Source organism: Alligator sinensis, unplaced genomic scaffold, assembly GCF_000455745.1.
Source record: "Alligator sinensis unplaced genomic scaffold, ASM45574v1 scaffold20_2, whole genome shotgun sequence".
NCBI classification, from domain to species: domain Eukaryota; kingdom Metazoa; phylum Chordata; order Crocodylia; family Alligatoridae; genus Alligator; species Alligator sinensis.
The window spans coordinates 1,750,757-1,773,144 of NW_005842012.1; the positions used below are offsets into that span (position 1 = coordinate 1,750,757).

At 42.2% G+C, this 22,388-nt stretch overlaps 1 protein-coding gene across 7 annotated transcripts in view; it reads left to right on the forward strand.

The window, feature by feature from the left end:
- Window positions 1-22,388, forward strand: part of OXR1 (oxidation resistance 1) — a 461,315-nt gene that overhangs the window by 338,896 nt on the left and 100,031 nt on the right. For all 7 annotated transcript variants that reach the window (XM_014519136.2, XM_014519135.1, XM_006021932.3 and 4 more), the window contains 3 exons: window positions 4,588-4,670; window positions 18,027-18,134; window positions 19,326-19,445. In XM_014519136.2, the coding sequence (XP_014374622.1) occupies window positions 4,588-4,670; window positions 18,027-18,134; window positions 19,326-19,445 (311 nt within the window). The remainder of the gene's footprint in view (window positions 1-4,587; window positions 4,671-18,026; window positions 18,135-19,325; window positions 19,446-22,388) is intronic.

Below are 22,388 nucleotides of genomic sequence, written 5' to 3' on the forward strand. Positions count from 1 at the left end.
CCCAACCCCCTACACAAGCAAACCCTCCCACCAATCCCAATAACACCTCTCAACTGACACATCTAGGACAGAAGAAAACTTCCCCCCAGCTCCCACTTCCACCATCCCACTTCAAACCCAGGCGAGATTCCCCCTTCATCCTCCAACATCCCCTTATACCTCTCTCCCCATCTTATACAGAGAGGCTCCAGCTGTCCTCCCTTGTCCAAAAACCTTACTTAACTCCTTCCCCTCCTCTCAGCAAGCACAAAATTAACGTTCAAAAAGACTCTAACAGGAAAATAAAAAAAATCTTCTGCCCCTCGTTCAGTTATTGCCAAAATGTGCCCTTCAGTAGCAAAAACCCTGGGAGGCCAGTTAGCTTTGTAGGGCCTTCAAGCAGGCCTGGTCCTTCTCCCTTCTTATAGGTGCTTGGGCTGGATCCCAGCCCTCACCTGCATTTATATGTAATAAGTTCTCTTTAGAAGTTTTGGCCATTTTGGCTTGGAGTTGCTCTCCCTATGTCTCTTAGGAAACAGGTAGTTTTTCAAACTGGTCTAAGGGGGACTCAGTTTACATCCTGAAGTCCGCAAAGTGCAGTAGCTCCATCCTTCCTGATGTTGAAGAAGACATCCTGTGAAGGTAGCTCACCCCTTTTCCTCATGCTGATGAATTAATACTTCTTTTCTCTCTCTACTGTTTTGTCCTTTCTTTACTAACTTGCTTTCATCAGGCAGTACCTTTTATACTGCCACTCATGAAGAGGTTCCCTTGTGAAAATGGAAGTACTTCAGAATTTTGTATTTGGAGAGAGAGAGGTTGGAACGGCATGCGTTGTAGCAGTTGAAAAGGTACCAGATCTTAACGTGAGGCTTGAGCTCTTTGTCCATTCTGACAGTTCGAAGGAGAAAAAATGTTGGTGTTAGTGCCAAATCAGGGCTGCCAAACTTGCCTGTGTCAAAGTCTTTGCAACTGAAAGAGTCTTTTAACTTCATCACCTGGCTTTGATTCAAAAGAAAACTTGCATTTAAGTCTTGTGCTACTGGGAGTAGCAGTAGATAAGGGGCACTGCTTTCTGCTGTAGGCTTAGATGGAACTGATCTGAACTGGAAACATGCTCAGCAGTTAGTTGCTTCATTGTTGTGGTGCTCAGCAGCATTCCAGGCGGCACTGCCTGTTGTGTTGCAATGAAGAACTAGTTTGCTTTAAAAACATTTTGAAACCAGACAAAGTATTTAACCCTCAGGCTGAGAGTGTTGGACACTTGTTTTTCCTTCAATCTTAATTTCCTTTCCTCATGTAGCAGTGTTTCTCAACCTTTTCAGACTCGGGGCACCCCTTTGTAAGCTTTCAGAATTTAGCAGTGCCCCATTTGAAACGATATGAATACAGTATGAATATTATAATATAAACATATAATTAATTAATATGTTCTTCATTGTGCTGCTGTATTATAATATTAAATGTAATACTGTAGTCACCCTTCTGAGCTGTTCCTCGTGGCTCTGCCTGGCCCTGTGTGTGTGCTCTCAGTATGGCACCTGGACTACCGACATAGGTCTGGGTCACTGGGGCTTAGGGACCAGTGGGCCAGTTCATGTTCTTCGTTAGCCCAGGGTGACCCCCATGAATTCCAGCACTTTAGCCCCATAGCCAAAAGAGCCAGAGCCCAGGAACCCCCAGCTGTAAGGGGTGAGGTGCCAGACTACTTATGTGACATGGTGCACTGAGAGGATTGGGGGAGCAGAGAGATAAGCAGCAGAACACATGGGGTGGAGGAGAAGGAGGGACATCCTTCCCACCCCCGGGCTGTACCTGAGGATGCAAGTGCTGCCTTCGCTGCTACAACTGTTTCTCCAAGAACTTGCACACCAAGCTCCAGAGCCACCTGCCCCCATAACCCCTCCCAACAGCCCCAGGAACATTCAAGCCATTAGAGGGAAAGCTGGGCTGAAAAACACAGAGTGGATGGTGCAGGGTCTGCTAGCGGGTGGATGGGGGCAACCGTAGATGTTCCTTGTTGGTGCAGAAACTGCAGTGGGCGAGAGGAGTATCATAAAATCAATGGACCGGAAGGGACCTGCAAGATCATCAAGTCCGGTCCTCTGCCATAGGCAGTAGGTTAATGAGCTCAAAATAGCTCAGTGAGTTGCTTATCCAGCCTCCTCTTGAACACCTCCGAGGATGGTGACCGGTGCTCTGCCAGGAGTGTGTTCCAGGTTCTAGTTAACCTTAGTAGCAAGCAGCATACTTATCTACCTCATCCCAGTTGGGAATCACTGTCATCAAGTAATATAGAACAAGAAAGGAGCACATTCCCAAAACTGTGGCAAAAGTGTCACAGCTCTAGCTCAAAAACTATGTTCTGATCGATGAACTTTTCTGGACAATTAATTTACTTTTGGTTTAACTGTAGTTTAAAGCTGCTACTTTGAGTTCCTTTAGTGACTCTTAAATATTTACTGTTTTTCATACAGTGATCTCTAAACTGTATGTCAGATCTTAAGTGAACAGACTGGGAATAGTTTCCCATTTCTGTGTGGGATTATTTTGTTGTTACACAAAACAAAGACTTCTATTTAAATAAAACACAGTAACATTAATGGGGTGGGAATTCTGTGTGATATCTCTCTCAAAGGAATGCATGCTATGGAGTGCACTTCAGAGGGGAATAGATGTCAACACTTAATTTCTTTTGTTGGAAGCATTTCCTCCCCCTTCCCCCACCCTGGAAGCAGTGTTTTGTGTTCTCCAAAACGTGCGCTGAGTTCTCAGATTTTTGGGCATTAAAGTCTTTGTAAACTCTGAAGTAATCTTAATTTAACTATTCCAATAGCCTTAATCTGTGTTTTTCAAGGGAGACTTAGTATAAGGGAAAAGGATTAATTTAATGACTACAAAATAAAAAGAAATTAAAGTGATTTGGTGTAGGCTTCTAAGAAACTAAAAATGGCTGATAGAAGTAACTTTAACATGTACAGTAAACAATTTGAATACATTGAAATATAGATTTTATGTGCATTTTCATTCTAGCTCAGAAATATCTGAGCATGTAAATTGAAGATAATGGAAACAAAAATGTATCAGCACAATTAGGAGCATGCTGCAGTGACGACTAATTATTTTTTTTTAGATCTGCAAAACTGATTTGGCCCTCTCCATGTTACAGGTATTACACAATAAAATGGTTAATTGTACAATTTCCGGGAGACCAACTACATGTGCAAAGTACATAGTATAAAATAAAAAGCACCAACCAGCTATAAAGTTAGACGTCAAAAAATGTGTATTAATTGTATAACTGGTTGTTAATGAGCTTTAATTTGCATGTGTACCAGGGTCTCCCCTGTGGCTGGGAGCCCCATCAGCAGATGGGGCTCCCAACTGCAAGAGTGTATTAACTCGAATGTAAAATCCCCATGCACTAGGGATTGAGGTAGCCATGATCCCCAGGGCTTGGGGATGCATGAAACCTCCAGGCCCTAGGGATCATGGCTGCTGTGATGCCTAGGGCTTAGTGTGCAAGAAACCCCTGGAGATCACCGCAGGGAGAATTTTTGGGAGGGAGGAGGGAAGGGAAAGGTAAGGCAGGGGAGGGGTAGTGGCAGGAGGCACGATTGTGTGAATCGTGCATTAGATCACATTGCGCCTTTACCTGCACGTATAGAGGGGGCCACAGAAGTCTCTCTTCCTCTTCCTGTATGCAATAAATGTTTAAGAGTACAGGAGTGAGGAACAAGTTTAATAGTTTTGTGCATTATACCCCTATATTCAGTATGCTATATTCAGAAAAGACTTCTGTAGAATATTCGGTAATTGTCAAACAACAGTATGTCTTGTGTGGTGTTGTCATTGTTTGTGAATTAATCAAACTTCTGTTTTTATAAACCTACATCAGCAAAATTTGATTACAGTTGCAATATGTTCTCCTTTTTGGATTGCATCCCAGGGAAACTGGTGGTATTAAGGGGTGGTGTCACCAAAAGAAATGAATTGTAAGTGCTTTAAGAATATCTGACAGAAAGATGAAGTACGTATCCATAAGGAAGAAGTGCTTTTAATCTTGTCCTCTTTTGTACCGAATGAATGAGGGAGAGAATTCTAGGGTGTGTGTATCTCGCAAACATCGCATACCTTATAAAATACATTCAACTCGGAAGCTGTACCCTTTACTTGGATCTGCCCTCTAGAAGCTGTAGATAGCCTTTTCTGCAGACAAAGGCAGACCTGATGCAATATGAAACCAATTAAATGCGGTAGCTTTAGAAGCATTGCTTGTACAGTTGATGTAATTTTGCCCAATGGGGTCGATTGATCATTTAGTCTTCCCTGCATTAATAACTTCCTGGATGTAAGCAGGTACTTGTATATTTAATTGATTCCCAGTTGTCACAGTGGTTCATATTGGTCAAATCTTTATAGCATAGCAGTGGAGTCAAGTCCCTATTCTGACAGCTGGTTGTCTGTTAGACAGTCAAGTCACAAGGATCAAGCTATGTAACTGGTGAATTAGATGTCTGCCCGTGGGGCTGTACTCAGCAGCCTGTGACAATACTGAGTGAGAGAGGAAGATGAATTTAACACGCGCCTTGCCTCAATTTTTTTCAGACACTGGCCAGAAGAAGACCCCAGACAAGAAAGATGGGCGACGAATGTCTTTTCAAAAGCCTAAAGGGACTATTGAATATACTGTAAGTTGCTGCCTGGCTATTAAACTGTTGTTACTGCATAGCAATGGGCTGTGAGTCTAGGAGTTTCCAGTTTGTAACATAAACAAAATAGTTATGCTCATTACCTTGTTCTCATCAGTCTGTACTGTACTTCCAAGAGCTGATTCCCTTCATAGAAACTGCTTAAATAGTATTTTAAGATTTTTTTCAAGAGTGATATATAGCATCCTGAAAAGTAATCTGACATTTTTTGTTTTGATTTTCTGTGGAGGCTAATTTAATAGTTAAATGATTTTTAATCAGTGGCATAGTTCTGTTGAAGGCTAATTATTCAGTAACTTGAAGTAAATAATCTGAATTATAAAATCACAACTTCTAAAGCTTTTAGCATTGTTAAATCATTAAATACAATAAAAGTAACAAAATAGTATTAGTCTATTTTTTGTAATACCTTTTGGTAAATGACCTTCCATCATTCTTCTGATAATTTCCATTGATCTATATCTAACACAGTACAGCTCTGTTTTCCTAGCAGTATCTGAAAATGGAGCCTTTCTCTGGCTGTTATGTTCTTGAAATGACCCTCAAACCGTGCTGCAGTCAGCTTTTCACATTTCTGGTTACTAAGGGAAACTAAAGTGAGAAATATCTATCTTGTGTTATGTACTGGGTGTTTAATTAAGACTATAAATAATACTTAATAAGTTTATGTTAATATAGTCCAAGTTATCACAGTAGCTTCTGACCTGTTTTAAAACTTTGCACAGTATAATAAAAGGATTTTTTTTAATTTGTAAAAGTCTGTAAAGAATAAGCTATAAAGTGGACACCTTAAGTGTGGTCAAGCATAGCTTTATACAACAATAACATTAGTCCTTTCTTTTTATCTGTATTAATATGACTAAACTTAGCTTCAAAAAAATATTGAAGAGTATTATTTTGGTTTGTTGTCTTTTCCTAAGTCTAGGATAACTCTGTTAGTCTGCTTTGTATAGATGAAAGTTTCTTTCAACAGCAGACCCATGCATCTTTAAATTAGAAATTTTAGAAAATTAGGGTTTGAAAGGACCTCAAGAGGTCATCTAGTCCAACCCCTTGCTCAAAGCAGGATCATCCCCAAAAAGATCATTCCAGCCAGGGCTTTGTTGAGGTGGGCCTTAAAAACCTCCAAGGATGAAGATTCTACCATCTATCTAGGTAACCAATTCCAGTGCTCCATCACTCTCCTAGTGAGACAGTTTTTCCTAGTGGTTACAGATGACGGAACAAGGAGCAATGGTCTCAAGATGTAGCAACCTAAAACTCCATTGCTACAACTTGAGATCATTGCTCCTTGTTCTGTCATCTGTAACCACTAAGAACAGCCTAGCTCCATAGTTTCATAGTTGGTAGGGTCGGAAGCAACCTGAGCAGATCATCAAGTCTGACCCCCTGCCGTGGGCAGGAAAGAATGCTGGGGTCAAATGACCCTGGCAAGGTGTCTATCTAGCCTCCTTTTGAAGACCCCCACAGTAGGAGCGAGCACCACTTCCCTTGGAAGTTGGTTCCAGATCCTAGCCGGCCTGACTGAAGTAGTGCTTCCTGATATCTAGCCTGAACCTACTCTCAGTCAACTTGTGGCCATTATTCCTAGTTACTCCTGGTAGTGCTCAGGGGAACAGGGACTCTCCTGTCCCCCGCTGGTCCCCCTGGTAAGTTTATAGACGGCTACCAGATCCCCTCTCAGCCTTCTTTTGTGGAGGCTGAACAGGTTCAGGTCCCGTAGCACCTCCTTGTAGGGCCTGCCCTGCTGACCCCTGACCATGTGAGCGGCCCTCCTCTGGACCCTCTCAATGCTGTCCACATCTCTCTTAAAGTGTGGCGCCCAGAACTGGATGCAGTACTCCGACTGCAGCCTGACCAGTGTTGCATAGAGAGGGAGGATCACCTCCTTGGACCTCCATGACAAGGTGCGGTTAGCCTTCCTGACCACGTCCCCACATTGGTGGCCCATGTTCATGTTGGAACCAATAATGACTCCAAGATCCTTTTCTGCCTCTGTGCTGATGAGAAGGGAGTTCCCCAGCCTGCAGGTATGCTGCTGTTTCTTTCTCCCCATGTGCAGTACCTTGCACTTGTCAGTATTGAATCCCATCCTATTCTCATTCACCCACCCCTGTAACCTGTCCAGATGTAGTTGTAGCCTGTCCCTCCCTTCTAGCGTGCCCACCTCTCCCCACATCTTAGTGTCATCCGCGAATTTGAACAAGGTGCTTTTCACCCTCTTGTCCAAGTCTCTGATGAAGATGTTAAACAGTGCAGGCCTGAGGACCGAGCCCTGGGGGACCCCACTGCCCACCTCCCACCAGGTTGAAAATGACCTGTCCACCACCACTCTCTGGGTGCGGCCCTCCAGCCAATTTGCGACCCATCTGACTGTGTAGGCATCAACTCCACAGTCGCCTAATTTTTTGATGAGAATGGGGTGAGAGACAGTGTCAAAGGCCTTCCTAAATTCCAGAAACACTATGTCCACCATGACACCTGTGTCTAAGGATTTTGTGACCTGGTCATAGAAGGCAACCAGGTTGGTCTGACAGGACCTGCCTTGAATGAACTCATGCTGGCTGCCCCTGACCATAATCTCCCCTGCTGGTCCTTTGCAGATGTGTTCCTGGATAATTTTCTCAAAGAGCTTCCCTAGGATTGAGGTAAGGCTAACGGGCCTATAGTTACCCGGGTCCTCCTTCCTCCCTTTCTTGAAAATGGGGACCACATTGGCCCTTTCCCAGTCCTCTCAGACCTGGCCAGAGCACCACGAGTGCTCGTAAAGCCATACCAGGGGTCCCGCAATGACCTCTGCCAATTCCCTCAGAACCCTGGGATGGAGATCATCTGGACCTGCTGACTTGAACATGTCCAGCCCCACCAGAAGTTCCCTAACTAGGTCCTCCCTGACCCTAGGCCTGACGGTGCCCTGAGTCCATCCGGAATCCCGGTGGGGGGGGACGTCCTGGTCCCTGCTCAGAAAAATGGAGGCAAAGAATTTTATCGTCTGGTGCAACCACCAGATTGCCAAGCGTGTCCTGCAGGGGAACCCCCCATTACCCAGTGCTTTCTTTTTACTCCCTATGTATTTAAAAAAGGACTTCTTGTTATTTTTTATTCTGGTCACTAGTCCTAGTTCTGTTTCTGCCTTAGCCTTCCTAACAGCTCCCCCTACAGTCCCGAGCAATGGAGGTATAATCCTCCTTGGTGATGGCCCCTCCCTTCCATCGGGTGTATGCCTCCTTTTTAGCTTTCAGATGTTCCTGAATGTCTTTGGTGAGCCATGGGGGCTTTTGAGCACTCTTGTCCCCTTTGACTCGCGTTGAAACTGTCACCCTTTGGGCTCGGAGGATCGTCTCCTTAAGGAACAACCACTCGTCTTGGACTCCCAACTCCCCTACCCTCTGGGACCTCAGTGCCTTTCCGACTAATCTCCTTAACTTTTTGAAATCGGCCCTCCTGAAGTCAAAGGCTGCTGCCTTGCTGCAGGCTTTTGACATCCTGCGCTGGATAGTGAATTCCAGTAGGCGATGATCACTATCGCCCAGATGGTCGAGAACCCGCAGTCCCCTCACCAGGTCATCACCTGTGACCAGGACCAAGTCCAGCAAGGCATTTCCCCTGGTGGGACTGTGCACCTCCTGGGTTAGGTAGGGGTCCTGCATCTCAGCTAGGAACCTACAGGGGGTCAGAGCTGGCTGACTGCTCCTCCCAGCAGATGTCCAGGTAGTTTAGGTCACCCATGATGACCACATCCCTTGACCTAACTGTCTCCGCGAGGTAAAGAAGGCATTGAGTACTTCAGCCTTTTTCCTCCTCATCTTTCACTAGGTTGCTTTCCCCATTCAGTAAGTGATCCGCACTTTCTCTGACCTTCCTCTTGTTGCTGACATACTTGTAGAAACGGTTCTTGTTACCCTTCATGTTTCTTGCTAGCTGTAACTCCAGTTGCATTTTGGCCTTCCTGATTTCATCCCTGCATGCCTGAGCAATATTCCTATGCTCTTCCCCTAGTTGTTTGTCCAAACTTCCACTTATAAGTTTCCTTTTTGTGTTTAAGCTCATCAGAAAGTTCTCTGCTAAGCCAAGCTGGCCACCTGCCATACTTACTGTTCTTCCTGCATAGCAGGGTGGTTTGTTCCTGTGCCCTCAGTAAGGTTTCTTCAAAATACCACCAGCTCTCCAGGACTTTCCCCCTCAGACTGGCCTCCCAGGTGATCCTGCCCATCAGTTCTCTGAGGGAGTCAGTCTGCTTTTCTGAAGTCCAGGGTCCATTACTGCTGTAACTTTAAGAATATCTTTCAAGAAATTAGAAAGCATCTATTACTCTGGCTAAGTGTGATGGAAATGCATTCTTTTGGTTGAAACAGCTGGATAAGATTATCAGATGAAACTTATACAAAAAGGTCAACTGAATACCTGAAGTTTACAATTAATGAAACCTTTCAAGTTTATGTGAAGATGCATATTTTGGCAAAAGAGGACACGTACTTTAATTATGAGAGAGGATCTTGTGCTTAGCTTTTCTGGCTTTACTTTTATTAGGTGGATGTATCCTGTGGAAAATTTTGTGCAAAGCAAGTACATGGTTTTATAAAGTGTTTCAGCTTGTAAGGAAGTGTTTTAAGTTTTGAAACGTGTGGATTTTTGTGTTTTTGCTAAACATTTTACTTACTAGTTGGTACCTTCAGCCCTACGTCAGTTGATTTGTTTTGGGAGTTCAGTATTTTGCCTAGTCATGCAGTAGTTTCATTTGGTAAAATCTTTGTATATGCACTCACAGTACTGCAGGCTCTCAAGTTGAATACATGCATTCAAATCTTAGGGCCTTGCAGCCTACCACATTTTCTCACATATAACATGTCCCCAAATATGCACACTATTTTGGAAGATCCAAGAAGGGGAAAAAAACAAGTCTTATCTTGGACAAGTAAGTCTGGGGCCTCCAGGCCTGGGGGCTACATGCTGGAGCTGAGTGCAGTGCAGTGGGGCAGGGGAACAAATTCTGGGGCTGCATGAAGAGCCTGGCCCTGCACACTGGCTCTGGAGCCAGGTGCCAGGTCTGGGGTTGTGCTGGGTTGTACCTGATGTGCCAGGTTCAGCCACCAGACAACTTTACATGCTGTCCCAATCCAAAAAGCAGCTGGGGAGGCCACTCCACACAGGTCTAGAAATTTGGTGGTATGGGGAGGAGAGGGATGGACAGAACAGTAGCAGAGTGAAGTGCTGTAACTTCCAGGGCAGCAGCAGTTAATACTGCCACCTCTTTGGACTTGTGGTGAGTCCTTTTCCATTCATATAATGGACACCCAAGTTTTCCCCAGTTGGTTCTGGGGGGAAAGGTGTGGGTTATATGCAAAAAAAAATTTTTTTTAAATAGCACTGTTGTGTGCATAGTGCACCTATTGTATGTCTCACATTCAAATAATCTCAGAAAATTCTTCTGGATTTGTTCTGGTAGAGAATCTTACCCAGAGCCATGTGTACATACCTTTGAATGCAAAGGTGCTGAAGAGTGGAAAGCTTGCAGTGCTGACACTGTGCAGATGTGAGGGCCCCCTGTGCACACATCTCTGCATGCTCTGCAGCCTCTGGCAGCAAATGGCAGCAGTGCTTAGGGCAGCCTTGATTGGCTGATGTAGACTGCCCATGGTCAGTTTGTGTTGGCTTGAAGAACAGTGTGGGGATTTTGAAGGAGGTTTTGGAATATGTAGTCGTTGCTCAAATGAGGTTATTCTGTAAAAGCATACATTTGGGGGATTACGAATTGTTTTGCTCCCTGCTGGACCAGCAGAGTCCAGCCAGTGACACACTGTCTCCCTGGGCTGGGGGAAGCAGGGGAATACTAGAGGATTGTGTTCTCTTCTGAGAGAATCCACAGCATGTACAGACATTTGCTCTTCCAGGAAGAGGTCCCCTAAGAGTGATTTAACTGGTTGTTCCCAGATTATTTTTTCTCTGAGTGGCCTGAGAGAGAGAACCTGAACATCTGTACACTCACAGTTTCTCCTGGGAGAGCAGAAACTCTCCCAGGTGAAAATGAATGTCTTTTGGTCAAGCTGGACAGCCACCTGGGAATATATATATATGATCAAAGATCCTACAATTTTAAAGAAGGTATATTAGATTTTGCTTCTGATTTATGGTGACTAATGGTGCACAGTTTTCCAATTTTAGCAGTGAAAACTGAGTTCTCTTGTGTGTCTTAATTTTGGTGTTATATAAAGTTTCTAAAGCTATAAATACAAATAATACTTGATTTTCTAATGTGTCGATTAATGTTATTAATCTCCCTATAATGAACAGTAAATGCCTGGCCTGGTTAAGTTCCTTGTTGATATTTGGTTTCACAATAACAATTACAAATTATGCTTGAGAATGGTGCATTGACGCTTGTGTATATATATATTACTAGATAATATTTCAGTATTAAGAGGTACAGTCTTTCCGTAAGTTTAGAAGTTTCCAAATGTTAACACAAAAAATGATTGCAAACCAATTTACAGATACATTTAGACAGCCCAGAATTTACTAAATATGGAAATGGTAATAGCTCTCCATTTCTCTTCTCTCTTGGCATATAAATATGATATAACCGAGCGACAATTCAATCATTTCTGATACCTGTGTATTTTCTGATTTAATCAGGATTTTTTTAAAACATTCACTTAAGATGTTCACTAAAGATGCTCCACATGCTATAATTAGGCTTGGCAGAATTTGATTTTTATTGATAGCCATATATTTCACCTGACCCTAACAGACCAGGAATGGTAATCATCAAATTTGCGTAAAGGAGATGTAAAAAACATACAAAAAAAATCCAGGACAGAGGTAAGGAAATCTGGGACAGTGCACGTGCTCATCCACCCACCCTTTACCATGTCAGCTGCTTGCTCTGCCCAGGTCTCAGCCAGGGCAGGGGCCAAACTCCTGAGGAGCCCAGTCTGGTCTCCATGGGAGTTTGGCCCATCACCCAGAGGTGGGGCAGAGTAGGCTCCACGGGAGTTTGGCCCCTGTGTGATTGGGGCACAGGCCAAATTCCCGCAGAGTCTAGCCCCTCCACTGCATGATAAGGGCAGGGGCTAAACTCCCGGCTAAGCTCCCAGGTTCTGTGAGCCCTACTTATCCAATCCCCACTTCTGGCGCAGCCTTACCAGCACGGCCGCTATACACGCATGTGCACGCGCGTGTTAAATTGATAAAAATCGAAAACCACCACTAATTTCATGCGAACCTTAAAGTGTAAATCAATAAGAATCAAAAGTAGTGCTTAAAAATAAACATTGATTTTTTAACTGTGGAAATTAAAATAAAATTGATTTCTGCCAAGCCTAGCTACAGTACAGCTTTAAAAAACCTAGAAGGCAATTTGTGTTTTCTGCAGGAGGGGAGAATAAATTAGCATAAGGAAGATTCTAGCACAATGATTCTCAACCTTTTAGGCTGAAGGCACCTCTTGGAAGATACCAGCTCTAAGTTTTCACTCATTTTTTGATTACCAAAAAATAATGGAGCAGTTTTTCTGTTGCAGATAACTCGGGTCAAAATGTTTTTAACGCTGTGTATTCGTATTTGAAATCTCTAAGTTGTCAATTGCATGTTTGCACATCTAACAGTGCTAACACTTTGTGGCACTCCATGGCACCCTTGGAAAAGGTCTCACGGCGCCCCAGAGTGCTGTGGCACCCTCGTTGAGAGTGACTGCATTGGTAAACACCTTGGCTCCATGAAAAAAAGGTTTTACAGTGGTAACTATCCCATCTAGCAGTTGTAGCACTCAAGTTTATTTTATCACCAATCTGTTAAGGATTTGAGTAACTGCATCACCACTGAATCTCTTCTGAGTAGCTTCCTGTATCCAAGCTGAAGTGTACACTGCTCAGAAGTTTACCTCAGTCTGTGCTGCAGTACTACTTGCCCTTGTTTTTCTGAACTATTAATAGCATCTGTTTTTGTTTTTTTTTTTCTTCTATTGCAACAAGTTGCCTTTAAATTTTTCCTTACTGCTCCCAAAGGTAGCTTTTCAGAATCTTGTTCTATAATTTAGCATTTATGCTTTTACCATAATTACTCATTTTAGCAGTAGCCACATATTCCAAAAATCCTAAGCAAAAATCAAAAAGAAAGTGTAGCTATCCATGAGTGCAGTGCATTGGATAGATTTTCTTAGTTTGGGATCCCCAATTAAGTGATGTATTACTATTTAGATCAGAGGGACCAAACTCATATGGCCCTGCAGAGCCAGTTCACAGGCTGGGTTGGGCCAATGGGCCCAAAGATCCCAAACCCTCCTCTGTCCCCCACCTTGCAGATCCAGCACCTGTGGCACATACTTAGGTCACTTCGCTCTATGCTGTAGCCTACATAGAGTGCAGATCCCAGAGGGTCTGGGGCAGGAAGCATAGATCCCAGGGCAGGTGCCACACTACACTCATCACCTGTCCCACCCAGACTGTACCACACATCTGAGATCTGTGCCACATGCAGCATCTCTGTGTACTGTGCAGGTCCCAGACTAGCTGGAACAGACTCTGTGGGTAGCACACATCCTGGAGCGCCTGGGGCCGGTGCTGGCTGCTAAACCATTAAGGCTCCTGGATCTTTCCTTACAGTATCACTTGAGGCATATGGTAATCATCAAGGAATAAAAACTTTTTGGAAACTCCCTCAATTTGTTCACATTAATCGTTTGTGCTTTTTTTATTTAGACCCTGTAGAAGAATGCTGAAATATACTCCAGATTAGAATTTTGGGCTATTTCTTTCTCCTCCCTCCCTCCTCACCCCCACCCCCACTTCCCCCAAACAAAAAAAAAACTACTTAGGTGTGTTATGTTTTGTGGAAACTTTATGGTTTGGTTTGTTTTTTGGGGAGGTGTGTCTTTGTTGTGTTTTGTTGTTGATCAGACAACCTTTGTATTCTTCTGTATAGCTGAGTATTCCATTATTGTATTAAAAAGAAAAAAGGGGGGAAAAAATCTACGGTGAAGTTGACCTGTCAGTCCACTGTGTGAGATGAATGAAAAGCAAACTACTTATTTGCACCATTTTAGTCTATAAAGACTCTCCCTACTGCATTCCCAGTGTACTGCTCCTTCATATTTTTCCAGTTATCCTGCCATTATTTCTACATTGTCTTTGTGTGGTCTGCCAACACTTAATTATTCACAGTTAATGAACAGAAAATAAGTCTCTGAATAGACCCTTTGTCAGATTAGTGTTTGTATGTAGCTCAGCATATCCCTTCTAATATATTTAAGAGGTATGCATTTAGAGGTCTGTTGTTTAACCTGATCATATTTATAACATAAATTTGCCTAGCCACTCAATCAGAGATGCTGGTTTTCCAGAAGATTTTGAGTTGGAATATTTTCTGAAATTTTTTCCAATGCCCTAAATGGAGCGTGATCTGATTTAGCATGTTTATTTGACTTATAATTAGTAAACAAAACTAAAAAAAGTACCCCATGTTAATTTTATGTCCCAGTAGCCACAAGTATTTGAATTGAAATATGTGATTAGGAAAAAAATTAAACACGGCACACTTAATGTGGTTTAAATATTGTTATATTCAAGCAAATTCAAAGCTTTATGTGGAAACAAATTATTTTTATTGGAATACTTGAAAAAAAGTAAAGACAATACACAATAGCATGTACTTCCCTTACATTGTTTGTTTAAATTTAAGGAAAAAAATGCTGGCACTGAAAACTGTTGACATGCTAATTGTAGCACACCCGAAGAACTGTGCATGATATGCCATGGTTGTCCACTCATCTAATTCAACAGAGTTTAACTCTCTTCCACCGAAGTTATTGCGGCACCTCCAGTTTCACTGTCACTATCTGTAGAATCACTTGCACCACTTAGTCGTTCCATTTCAGAATCAGATTGAGGCAAGTGTGATTTCAGAACTACTTGAACCACATTCTCTTTTACTAAAGGATGGTTTTACCAATGAGTCTATGGGCGAGGACAACATATCATCACACTGCATCTTCTTCACTAATTGTGTTTCTGACTGATTCTCCAGAAGCAAGAGATTTTGAGAAATAGAAAGAAGCTTAGCAGTGCCTTCATTTGGTTTTTGATTTGACCTGAACAGCCAATTAGGTGAATTCATAACTTGATTTTTTGTTTGGATTATTATATGAGTGTATTTACCCTCCTGTTTACAAATCAATAAAACGTATATGTGCTCTCTCATACACTTCCTAGGGATAATCACCTGAAAAACATTAATTACAACTTTGAAACTGCCAAGGTTGTCTAATATTGTATTGGCATCCATTCATTGTTACTAATGAATTTTATGAAACAATGAATTTTTAGAAATGGAAAATTTCCTACAGAAAAATAAAGCACTGGAAAATTTTCCGCAGAAAATTTTTCACCCCACATCTCTGCATTCAATCAGAATTGTATTTGCTAGCTGTTTGTAAAGTTTGAATAAAGCTTACAATAAGCTTGCATATGATTACAACACAGCAGGTTTTTCTCTAATTTTGGCATTGTTTTTACAAAAGCTTATAGTTTTTTAAATCTTAATATTCCCCTTCTGTCACCTTCCCTTTCATTATAAAAAACCAATGTTGTCTTATAGAAACAGAGTAGTCGTCTTTTACTTTTCATTGTTGCAAATGGATGAACATTAGTTACGAAAGCCTAGATTTATAGATTTATAGTTGTGACAAATGCCAAACTTCATTATATCACAGCATTTAATCAATCAAGATATCTGCCATCCTTGTATTAAATAAGCTATCTGCTTCCCATTCCTTTCCATAAATGAATACATTCTTAAAAGTTAAGAATACAGCTTGCTTTGTCACATCAAGTGGAAATCTAGATGGTCCCTCACTCAATTTCCTTTGCTCTCACAGAATAACCCTGTTGTTCAAATGTGCATAGTAAAGTTTTTTTTCCTAAGAAATATTGAGCTAACAAGAAAGACAGCCTTTACTAACATTGTCAGTTCTTTCATGGTCACTGAGTCTAGTTCCCTGCTGCTTCAAGCAGCCACATTTCTATAATCCCATGCATAAACTTGCTAAGCACCCTCAGGAAAAAAAGGACTTGGTTTTGGCCACGTGACTTCTATTGGAAAACCATAACAAACTATTAAAATTCAGCTTGCTTATGTTATAAGAATTGGTTTGTACTGCTGGGACAGGTATCAGCTTTAGAGCTTTTTCAGCAAGGCTGAATATAGGACAAAAGGAACAAACAGCCATTTTTGCTCTGCTGTAATGTATTTAGCATCAACAAGTATGGCATATGTAAGAAATACTTTGATTCCAGATTGTTTCTTTTTAGAAGAAGTATTTGACATTGATATGCGTGCTAAGGATGTTAAATTAGCGTTTTGTGCCACATAAGTGTTGTGGAATGGGTACACAAGCCATTCGTTCTTCCACACTATTTAGGCAAAACACCTGCTGATTAAATGATGAGTAAAATTTATCTTTATTATATAGTCTATATATAATATGTTAACGAAGATGTAATTTTGGGTCCTCTCCAGTTCTGTGTTGAATATCTGTATTCTTGTAAAAGCTTATTTCTTGTAAAAGCTCAAATTCTTGTGATTTGGAAATTACAAATGTTCATCTTGAAAGTAATGGAAAAACAGACTAAAGCAATGCATTTTCCAAGTGTCCAGTTAACTTCTAGCAGTGTTAAGATATACTTGTATTAAGGGAACAAACAAATTTATGAAGTATAAGAATTCTTCAAAGCTCACAGAATGTGAAACAACTCTCAAATTTTCTTCACCCCTTTATTTTATTTGAAACATTGATTCCAGTAGGCTTCTTCATTTTTTAGATAAAATTCAGAAAGGGATGACATTATTAAACAGTACCAGGTTTAAATACTGAGAAATGATGGAACTAAGCTAAGGCAATGACTTGTAACTCAAAATCTGATGCAGCTGACAAAGAGGGTACAAGTCATAAAACATCCTCTCTAGAAAAAGGAAACAGTTGGACAAAAATGATAATGCTTCATAAGTGCCCCTCTGTTAATGTTGCTGCCATTGGATCGACTGCAGTCAGGCTATGGTGCCTTCAATAAAATCAAACATAAACTGGGCCTTACAAACTCACCATTGTGCCCACGTGGCAAAGGAGATCAGATAGCCCAACATATACTAACCGACTGCCCTCTATATGGTCCACCAGAGGGAGCGAACAGTCTGAAATATTGAAGTAATATTGATGGATCTACTCTTAAATGGTTGGAGTAGTCAACTTTCTGAAATCATATGCAAGAAGACTGTCATTGGAGCTGCCTGTAGATTTTTATTAAATGAATTGGTCAACATCCTATTTTGTTTTCCTAAAATGGAAATGTGTGAGCACTTAGCATACATGGACTTCCCCTCAGTGATGAGTTGAGGGTATCTGTTTGAGGGGTTACTACTCTCAAGACCCCACATTCTAGTAAAGAGGACAAGAAAGGGGAGGCAGAAATGAGAACCTTGATGATTAAAATTCTTATCTAGAAAGAGGAGTTAGAGTTCGTCGACTTCTTTTTATTTTTAGTCCATATATAAGATTTCATCAACTCTTATTTTTGATCCATCCCTTGAAGCTCTCACTCAGTTCAGTAGGAGATTTGCCTCTGTCTGGCAATAAAGGTCAAATGGGCTTATAAATTTAGTTTATCTGATGGAGATAATTGTTTTCCCTCCTTGTACCCTACATTGTGGGTAGTATTGCAGGGTAACAGACTTACAGGTACACTTTTCATTTTATGTCTGCCTATCATAATAAGACACTACATCATGTATAGTTTTCAACATGTGACAATAGATTAAGAGGTATTCTTTATAAATGATTCTTAGGTGTGCCTTCCCTTTTCTCCTATCTGTGAATATGTTGGAGACATCAGCTTAGGTTGTCTGCTCCTTTTGTGCCCAGTTGTAGCCATGCTGATCTGTTTTTGGTCACATTTTTTCTAAGTTAGGAGCTCATTACCTAAGTATTATTTCCTTTTGAAATGGGAAGGAAGAGAGCATCAGTGCCATGTACTGTGTTTTACAAGAAATGAGGTCTGCTATTAATGGTTAAGGAATTGTAGTAGAGGAGGTAGTATCATTGGTTGCTCTGTGACACCAGTTGAAATGCATTCTGGGCATTTCTTGTTGAATTCCATTGATCTTGGGGCTGTTGTCTGAACCTTCAGCCCAACATACATGCAACCCCTTTGGGAGCAAAGAGAGAAGGTAGCAGTAGCCTATGTACTCTGTATTAAGATTTAAACCCTTATCACTTGAAGTTTGAACATATAGAGTATTATAAAGGAAACTGATTAACATTTTATTTCTTTGTTTCAATGAATACAGGTGGAATCAAGAGATACTTTGAACAGCATTGCCTTGAAATTTGATACAACACCCAATGAATTGGTTCAATTAAACAAACTTTTTGCGAGATCTGTTGTTCCTGGACAGGTACTGTTTCTTCAGTATGAGTAAATCATGCATATTAACATCTTTGTCTCTTTAGATTGCTTGTGTAGAGCTTCACCCAGCTAAAAAATTAATAGCTTAAGGTATTGCTTTACTACAAAGATATTTCAGTGTGTCATAGCTTTTGTTTTCTTTCTAATGGTTTGGTTAACAGTTTGTATTCATTCTGAAATCTTGCCAACTTTAACAAAAAGACAGCAGCTAAAATCTATACAAAATAATATAAAAACAAGAGGCAGGTCAGCTACTATATTTACATGTACATATTGCTTATGCTAATAGAATTCCAATTGCTGTCCATGCAACACCATGCATGCTTTTGCCAAGAGAGGGGGATGCTCTCATTTCACTTACCTGTTTTTATTGTTAAACTCCAGGTAAGTGAAAACTCAAATACATTTTCATATGAGTCCTAAGATTGTCTCTCCAGGTAAATATGTACAGTGAAGTAAAAAAAAAAAAAAAAAAAAAGCTGAATTTGGAGATATAAAACAAGTAACTTAAGAGTGAATGGACTGAATGTGTTTCCTAGCAATGCCTTGGAGTGACTCTGCCCTGCCTTTTGTCTAAGTAATTGACTAATGGTACTCCTTTCTGTGGAAAGTTCAAAGAAGTACTTCACTTTTATTGCAGGTATTTAAACTAATCTTTATAGCAATGGACAAGTGTGAATTAGTACTTCTGACATACTGCGAGTAGCTATCTTTATCTGGTTCTTTGACTAGCTGAGTTTTCTATTCTTCTCCATTACTACCCATAGTCTTTATTACCGTAACGTAGCTTTTCAAACTTTTAAATGAACTGATGACAAGTGATATATACTAGAACAATGTCTTTGAGCCTATGATAAAACATATTTTGTGTTGCATGTTTTATTGTGTACCAAAACAATGGAAATATTTTTGTAAAGTGTATTGTTTTTTCAAATATTATTATACTATGTGCATCAGTCATAAAGGAATTTCCATTAATATTGTTTGCTTTGCTAGAGAGACTACAACAGCACTAGGAAATTACAACTGACTTATATTATGGGGAAAAAATACAAAAGCATAGCTTAACTGGAGAAGAAGTTAATTCATGTAATACTGTAAATCAATTAAGGAAAAACTGTGTAACTGAAACAGCTAATTTAACTGTTAACCACCATATCTTTCTTTAATTTCTTTATAGATTTTGTACGTTCCTGACCCAGACTACATTTCTAGTGTGGACAGTTCCCCTTCTCTCAGTCCCATAAGTCCCTTGTCACCTACCTCTTCAGAAGCTGAATTTGACAAAGCTACAGTAAATGTAGGTATACAATCTGTTACCATTTGAAACACACTCTCCAAGACCAGAGAAACCCATGCAATTGATGGGGTACGTTGGTTTATGTTAATGATTACTTTGCATTACAAGGCTGGAATTACAGGGGAATTAGTATTTACATTAGAAAACAGATTTAACTTTAGCTATAACTCTTAAAATTAAAGCTGTCTTGCAGAAAAATTGACTTAACTTCTGGTTCTTGTAATTCCTGTGTGTTATGCAAGAAAAGTATATCGTTTTACTAAAAGTTTACTTAAGTTTTACTAAACATGTTTGCCTCTTGCTAAGACATCTCTCTTAAAATAATAATAAACAGGTCTTATAACTAGGAAGTATTATGCAGCAGTGGAGACCAGTGGGACATAACTGCTCATTGCTAAACTTCCAAGTAAGTGATAACACTGCCCCCAGGCAGATGTTAAAATAATGGCATTATTTGGACCTGAGGAATTGTTTGCCCCATCCTAAACATCTCATATCCTTTCATATTGCACATGCATGGCAGGACCTACGATGTTTGGGAAGGGGCGTAAAATCCTTCACATCCCAATTATACAAGTTCTGGGGCCAAACTCGGACCCGAGGCTGCCCCCGGTTCAATCCCACAGATCTGGCAGGTATCTCCCAGATGAGGATTGAGATGGGGAATGGGCAGTTTTGGGGTCTGGGACACAATGCAGGATTGGGCATAGGGTAGCCCTAGGTCTAAAAACTGCATGTGTAGTGTGTAAAAGTCCCAATGCACTGCAAACCTGAGATCAGGGTGGGGTTCTTCCTGATGTTGGGTTCCCCTGTTCCAAGCTTTTCAGCGCTGTACATGCAGCCCAGCAATGCTGAGCGTGAAATTTTTAGACCCAGGACTGCTTCATGTCTAGGGGTTGGTCTGTGCCACATCCAGAGACCTAGCTGATAGGGAATCAGATGGGGGACTGAAGGGATGTCTCCTGACCAATCCCAATTGCAAGGGTCCTCCATTGCTTCAAGTTTGCAACCTTGCCCTGAGCTCCCTGGACAAGGCTGCAAATGCATTAGGCATGATGGGGGAGCTGATTAGCCGTGCTGCAGAATTTTTTAATACCCTGCCTCGCACTGTCCCCCACCTGTGCCGGGTAATGCTGCATGCATGCTGGACCCATTTCAGAGCTGAATTGGGCCAGTTCTGATAATGAGCTGATTGACAGTACCAGGACAGGACAGCCCTGGGTCTGGGACACGCAACACTTTCAATTTAAGGCACCATAAAAATGAACCACAAAAATGCTGTATGTCATATCGGGAGCAACGATGGTGCCATAAAGTGGGAAATTAGCCACAAAATATGGCTGAAAGTGTGAAATGTTGCAACTTTATGGTGCAATTAACACGCTAATCGCGCCATAAAAGTAACATCTACCAGCACCTACAGATTTTCCTTTATGAGTCTTAGTTTGCTGAAGTTCCATGATAAAAGTGAAACTGACTAGTCTTAAAATTGAAGGAGCTTTGACCCTCTTTATTTATTTCTGACTTACAGTTCATTGTCCCAGGTTTTTGAACTTAGAATCATAGAAAATTAGATTTGGAAGGGACCTCAGCAGGTCATCTAGTCCAACCCCCTGCTCCAAGCAGGATCATCCCCAACTAGATCGTTCTAGTCAGGGCTTTGTTGAGCTGGGCTTAAAAAACCTCCAAAGATAGAGATTCCACCACCTCTCTAGGTAACCTGCTTCAGTGCTTCACCATCCCCCTAGCCTAGGGACAGACATTCAGAAAGCCTGAGCCTGAATTCATTCAGTATTTGCAGGTTAGTCTAACCTGGCTAGGCAAAATGAGTTTTGTAACCAGACGAACATCCCAGAAATGCAGGCAAATGCCTGCAGTGGCTCAGACTAGAAGCTGGGGGGCGCTAGAGCAGCCCTTCCTTCCTTCCTTCCACAGCATGGAGCTGAGTGGGGTGTGGCCAGGCTCAGGTAGGAGCTCTGATTAGCCCAGCAGGGAATTAATAATAGTGTTTATCACCCAATTAAGAGAATAACAGAGGGACATTACCAGCTATTTGTTGATTCAACAGGGACTGTAGCCAGCATGTGATCTGCTAGTTCAGGGGTTGTCAACCAAGGGCATACATACCTCCAGGGATACTTAGAAAGGTTGTAAGGGGTACGCACAGGTGGGTGAGAACAGTGTGCGCCCTGGGGTGTGGCGGTGACATCTACCCTAGTACATTCACCTCTTACCCGGGGGAAGGATGCACCGGGTGCTGCTGGTCCCACACAGCACACTGCGGCACCTTCCCGCCCCCCACTCCAACTCACTCTACAGGTTGGCTGCTACTCCCGCAGCAGAGCAGGGGGTGGTGGGTTGTGCGCACAATTGGCCAGGCATGAAGCCAGTCAGCAGCCCACAGAGCCGTGATTCACCATGGCAAAGCAGCATGGCATGTGGCCAAGTGGGGCAGCGGCTGTGGCCACCGTGTGCAAGCCCCACTGTCCCCCACTTGTCACCCCCTCCAGCTCCGCCGCTATGCACACTCCCAGGAGGGCATGGGGGGCGCGTGCCCCGAGATCAACACGTGGGTCAAGGCAGGCTGTGGGCTGCTGGGGTTGGGGCAGCGCCAGGCTGTTCTTGGTGGGCATGTTGGGCCGGGCTGGACTGGGAGGGATTTGGGGGGGCTACAGCCCAGCCTGTAGCCCCTCCCAGTGCCACCGCCACCTGGCCTGGGCTTCTGACTGGGCTTGTGGGCGGGGGGGAGATTGAGATTGCCACAGTGGAGGAGGGAATGGGGCAGGGGCAGGGGAGACCCCTGCTCGCTCTCTCCTGCACTGTGGGGATTGTCCCATGACCCGGCCCAGCCAGGGCCCCCCCATTCACGGTGAATGAGGACCCAGCCGGTCCAGGTCATGGGACAGGTGGAGCCCAGTGGCTTGTTGGTGGGCGGGGGGGCGC